Source organism: Alligator sinensis, unplaced genomic scaffold (genome assembly GCF_000455745.1).
Source record: "Alligator sinensis unplaced genomic scaffold, ASM45574v1 scaffold479_1, whole genome shotgun sequence".
Taxonomy (NCBI): Eukaryota; Metazoa; Chordata; order Crocodylia; family Alligatoridae; genus Alligator; species Alligator sinensis.
Window position 1 is genome coordinate 642,556 of NW_005842324.1, and position 6,208 is coordinate 648,763.

Sequence of the window (6,208 nt, forward strand, 5' to 3'; positions counted from 1 at the left end):
TTCTCTAGTCTCTCCTCGTAGGGCTTGGTCTGCAAGCCCTTAACCATACGAGTGGCCCTTCTCTGAACCCTCTACAGCAGAGCTTTCCAAACTTTTCATGTTGGTGACACACTTTTTAGACATGCCTCATTTCGCGACACAGGAATTCAGTTCCGGGGGAGGGGCCAAGGGAAGCAGACGCGAGTAAGGGAGCTCCGCGGTGCCCTTCCGCAAAATTTTCTGCATTTCGCGTGACACACCTACACACTGCCGCCGACACACTAATGTGTTGCGGCACACAGTTTGGAGAGCTCTGCTCTACAGGTTATCCGCATCCCTCTTGAAGTGCAGTGCCCAGAATTGCACACAGTACTCCAACTGCGGTCTGACCAGCGCCTGATAGAGGGGAAGTATCACCTCTTTGGATCTATTTGTCATGCATCTGCTGATGCATGATAAAGTGCCATTAGCTTTTCTGATGGCTTCATCACACTGCTGACTCATGTTCATCTTGGAGTCCACTAGGACTCCAAGATCCCTTTCCACTTCCGTGCCACCCAGCAGGTCATTTTCCTAGGCAGTAGGTATGCTGGACATTTTTCCTCCCTAGGTGCAGCACTTTGCATTTCTCCTTGTTGAACTGCATTCTGTTGTTTTCTGCCCACTTGTCCAACCTAGGTCTGCTTGCAGCTGTTCCCTGCCCTCCGGTGTGTCCACTTCTCCCCACAGTTTTGTGTCATCTGCAAACTTGGACAGAGTACACTTCACTCCCTCGTCCAAGTCGCTGATGAAGACATTAAAGAGTATCGGTCCAAGGACCAAGCCCTGCGGGACTCCACTGCCCACACCCTTCCAGGTCAAAACCGACCCATCCACCACGACTCTCTGAGTGCGACCCTCTAGCCAATTCGCCACCCACCGGACTGTGTAGTCATCCAAGTCACATCCAAGTTTGTTTGTTTTTCACCCTATTAATGTACCTTGCTTTTTCTCTTGCTGTCTCTCTTCATTGTCTTGTTATCTCTCAGATTTGGGATTCATAATGATTTCTATACTTTCCTCTTCTTCAGGATTTAGGATCTAGCCAAGTTTCTCCATGCCTTGTCCGCACAACCCTGGCCTTATATGAGTTAGTCTTTGCCCCTCATTCTCTTTTCCATACATGTGGTGACTAACATGGGGCTTCTACTCCCTTTCCTCCCACTTGGCCTTTCAAAGCCTGTTAGCTCTTTATCTTCCTTTAAATTAAGTAATGCTCATTGCCAATCCAGGAAATATTTTATTTTGCACTTTTATATGAACTCTCATTTTTCAGTGCATGATCTTGCTTTTTTGGCTTTCCCTTGATTTCTCTGGATTATATGGCATCATAGTCTCTTTTGCCGTAGTAGTTTTGTTATCTTCTAGAAGAAAACTGACATTCTATTTTAAATGTGAGAATCCAGCTACATGAGCTATCGTGCATGCATGCCTATGTCCCTGGCTACAAGCATTATGAAGACAGCAACTGTTAAATTACAGCAACTGGTAGTATTAAAGCAATCATCAAATGTGGACCATACAGAAAGAGTTCTACCATATTTTAGTTGGAGCCAGTTGTACTAGTCCTAAAAGCCTCCGAGCCTCTGTCCCTAAATCATGGCTCCCTTTTTGGGAAGAGATAAAAGAGGTGCATGTTCTATCTCCCAGCATATAGTGATTGCTCATGATATCTTGCCAGCTTTGCCCTAAATAAATTGCAGTTACCTTAGTATATGCTGTACTCCATGTGTGTTCTTAAGGTAAGATAATTTTATTTACCTAAAGCAACAGATAGTCTTTAAGGGCGACCACTGACAATGCCATGTCTTAAATAGGTTATTGTTATGGGGAGATTTTATTAGAAAATAAAGATTTATGTCTTTTCCTAAACTTTCCGTTAACTAAGTTCCCTGATTCTACAATGCTTATATTCTGGGAGGGAGGGAAATAAAGCTTTTGTATGTACAGTTAGTGAATCTACCTGCAGAATGTTAGCAGTGGTCAATGTAACTATGAGTATGTTCTGAGAATTCTTTGTAAATGAATATGGGCCTTGACTATTTTAAAATGTAACCTTAAATATATAGGCTGAGATTTTCAGCATCAGTTTTGGGATGCTTACTTCTTTGGCTGCTCGCAACAATTCCAGCTGTAGTATTGTTCACATTAGACCTTTTGCTCTCTCATGTGCTCTCTCTCAAATGAAATGAAAGATGATCAGTGATGAAAACTTGGCTGAATTATGAGCAGTTAATGAAAGGACAACACTTATTTGTTTGTCTGCCATATAGGAATACCACAAAGCATTCCTGAAATTGTAAATATTTTTCAGTGTATTTTTTTCTCATGTGAATAAATATTGATTGTCCCAGGGAAAGATTTAAGACCCTATAAAATCAAAGTGTTGTCTGGAGTTCTGCTGACACGTTGGTTTGATTCTTGTCTCCTTTGAATAATTGACTATTAATGATTTATCTGATTTTTTTTTTTTTTTTTAAATACTGTGTTTTAAGAATGCTAAGAATAAAATTCTGAATGGTGCCAAATTTATTGCGATTCCTTAGTTACTAAAAGCTTGTATTTATAGTCCTTCCATAATAATTGTGGCTTTGTTTAGTCATGTATCAAATGATAAATGTTACTGTGTTGTTTCCCTATTTAACTTACAGCAGGCGTTTTCAACCAGGGGTATACGTACTTCTGGGGGAACTTTGGAACACCTCAGGGGGTACGTGGCAGTGGCATGGAGAAGCCAGCTGCACTTCCAGTTTTGCCAGTGGTACTTCTGGATTTGGTGCTGTGCACTGTGCAGGGAACCCAACTCCACTTGTTGACCAGCCACCAGGGAACTCCCCCCTCTGCCCTGCCCTTGCTTGTTGACTGGCTGCCGGGGGTACCCCAACCAAAAAACGTTGAAAACCCCTGACTTACACCAAGGCCAAAAGATACAAAAGGCTGCCCTGCTCATAGCATGTGCCCAGGTTCATGTGACATACAGCTTTTTAAGATATGAGGTGTATAGCAGTCCATTTCTTTGTTTTCTTTAGGTTTATGGCTTTTTACTGCGTTTATCCTACAGGTCTTGCAAGAGCCAAATCAGTCCCCAGCCACACATACTCTAATGAAGTGGTTACCCTGTGGTACAGACCTCCAGATGTCCTTTTGGGATCAACAGAATACTCCACTTGCCTCGACATGTGGTAAGAATAACATCCTTACCCAAGATAATCCATCTAGGTGCTTTGGTTTTGACTTAGTCCAGACAAATAGCATAACAAGTATGTAGTAAGATTAATGGTGTAGGATAGATTGTTTGTGTGCAGTACTCCTTGTGGATTCTCCTAGATGGTATTTCCTTAGAGGAACCCCCTCTTCACCCTCCATCAGTTTGCAGCTGGTGTCCAGTAATGATACATGACTCGTATGGATAATTATAGTTTTCAGGAAAGCATGTTAGTCATGATTGCCTATTTTCATATCTTTATTCCAGAATTCTGCTTTGCAGAAGGTTGATTTTTACCTGCTAGCAAAGCATAAGTGAATGGTAAATGCCTTGTAATCCACGTTACATTAATATGATACAGTACTTAGTGCAGTGACAAAAACTGTTGTTATAAGCCTATGACTAATGAGACCTTGATTTGTCACTATGTTTTGACATTCACATTTGTCACTATGCTATAACATGTGCCATGTCCACTCAGAACTTCATAGTAACAGCAGGGGTAAAATCAGGATTTTCCTGATCAAAGCACAGCACTGTCCTAGATACTTAATCTACCTTAGTTGTAGTAATGCATAGTGTGACACAAGGGTATTCACAGATATCCGGGAAGGTTAGGGGGAGGTTAGATCAAGTTAAAAATTGGGTCAAGCAGGTTCTGTAGGGGTTTTGAGATCAGGGGCACTAGTGGGATCTCTGGAGGCTTGGAGAGATCAGGGGGCAAAGGGATTGGTGGAGTCTGTGAGGGTTTGGCAGGATCAGGGGGGCTAGTGTGGTCTGTGGAGGAGTTACAGGGCAGGGGGAGAGTCCCCCAGACCAGGGGCTGTTTTTAGCCTCCTGAGGCCCCTCTCTCCCAGACCAACAACTGTGCCCCGGCAAACCAACCCCCATCCCTGATTCCCCCTGTCCCTTCCCCCACCCCAGCTTAGTTCCTCGGCTCCAGGAAAAGTGGCACCAGGAGCTGCTTGCAGGATAGAGGGGCTGGCTGATCTGCTGAGGTGGGGGTTGTCTATCTGGGGTTGGAGCAAGTGGGGTCGAGATATTATACTACTTGTAATTTCAGTTCGTTACTTTATAGTAAACTGAACCACCTTTTTTATTGTCAATTTCCAAGCTTGTGGTTCTTTGTCCTACAACTAGTTGTTAAGTTCACCAGTACCTACATAACCCATGCTGCTTCTGCTGTTAGTGACAGCATCAAATATTTCAGGGAAAGCACAGAACCCTAAGGTCAGGATACTTGCCTGCAAGTGGAAGAGGAGAATCTTACTACCAATTTATTAAAGCCCTAGCGTTATCCAAAGGAAATGACTTCTAGCTGGGCTGTCTTAAAATTTATGTGTATGACCTTTTTAAGCCTACACGTGGCTTTTTATGATGTTTTTAAACGGTGCACAGTACTGTCTCAATTTAGTAAAAAAATTACCAGAAATACCACTTACATGTTGTTTCTGTGTGATGAATCTATTCATAAACAAATTTAGTACAAGGATAGGCTTTTTTTAATTTAGAGAGAGTCTTAAGCTAAAGCCAAAAGGGGGACTTATTTAAGTTCAGTTCTAGTGAGAAGAAGCAATATTTTCAACAAAATGTCGGAAATACTTGGCAGTACTGAACCTCAATTTTCTGTACCTGAAAACTGATGTTTTAAAACAGGAATATCGTTTCTGCCTGGAGGAAAATCTATGCATGACTAGTCTGTGGTTGCTCCTGAGGGTCTGTTACCAGGGAAAGCTGAAAAGCAAATATTACTCCCCCCCCCCCTTTTATCATTTTTTCTTCCCCCAAGCACTACGCTGTTCTCCTTGCAGGTTTCAGCTTCCCAGGAGTAGAAGGCAGTATCTGGTATTATTGTTTCATTTCATGGGTTGTGTAGAATACATGCTAGAATATCTAACATTGTAAGCCAAAATGCACTGGTGCCTGTGGTACCATCCCTGATGTTTCAAGGCAGTTGTGTCATGTTAGAGCTCTTGGTGAGCCAATGCTACGATATAATAACTTAGTGTACCAGAATGTTAAAGAAATGGATAGGGCTTCTGTGGAGCCCTATAGCTGCTAATTAGCACCACAGATCATATGGACAGAGATTTCTCTATGTCATGTATGCTAGCCTCTTTTCCCTCGTGTTGCCTTCCAATCCCTACTCAGTCTTCCCTACCTGCACGAAGCTGTATTCAACCAAGTGTCTCCACAGGCATGTACCCTCTCTGCCTGCTCTGCATCCCACTTATCATATAGGGTCTCACCTCTTTAAAGAGACACTCCCCATCACTCTCGACATGCAAACTAATGCTTGTAAGGGATATGAAGAATGCACTAGGTGAGGCAAGGCTGGCTGCATTGGGAAATTGAAGTGGTTGCTGGATCATCTAAGCCAATGGAACTAAACCTTTTAGAGTGTCAGGCCGGGAGTTTGCGACCCAGTTATACCGCTGGCCACTGCTTAACTCCAGTAGTGGGGGGGGAGGGGAGGAAAGAAGGAGAGAAGAGAGGAAGGAGGTGGGTGCCAGTGTCAGAGGAAAGGGAGGGAGGAAGAGCTTTTTTCCTTTAAACTGCCCCTACCATAGACTCTCTGGAGGGTGCTGCACTCCCACTTAGACACCAGGTAGTGCTGCTGTGCTCTGTGTGTTCCTTAATATTGCATCCAGCTTGTTGCAACCAGGGATCTTCAATCAGCTCCAACTGCTTAGAGGTTTTCTGGACAGCTCAATTTTTTAATAGACTTTATGGACAAACATTCTTGTCTGATTTTGTACTGACTGTAAAGTTACAGATAGTTGAGAACCTTGGGGTCTGTGGGTGGATGGGTGGGTGTGGGTGTGTGTGCATGCATATCTGGAGTGGATCTGTGAACACATTTAGCTACAGAAACTGAAAGAAATGCAAGAATTCTTGTAGGTGATACCTTTTATTATAGCTTTATGCCTTTAAATATAAGTAAATTTTGGGGTCATTTTAAATTTGTCCTCCCCATTGCTGTGG

General features: G+C 43.0%; 1 protein-coding gene across 2 annotated transcripts in view; it reads left to right on the forward strand.

The window, feature by feature from the left end:
• CDK14 (cyclin dependent kinase 14) overlaps positions 1–6,208 on the forward strand; it is a 624,401-nt gene that overhangs the window by 351,292 nt on the left and 266,901 nt on the right. For both annotated transcript variants that reach the window (XM_014522234.2, XM_025210005.1), the window contains exon 8: positions 3,080–3,200. In XM_014522234.2, coding sequence (XP_014377720.1) covers positions 3,080–3,200 — 121 coding nt within the window. The remainder of the gene's footprint in view (positions 1–3,079; positions 3,201–6,208) is intronic.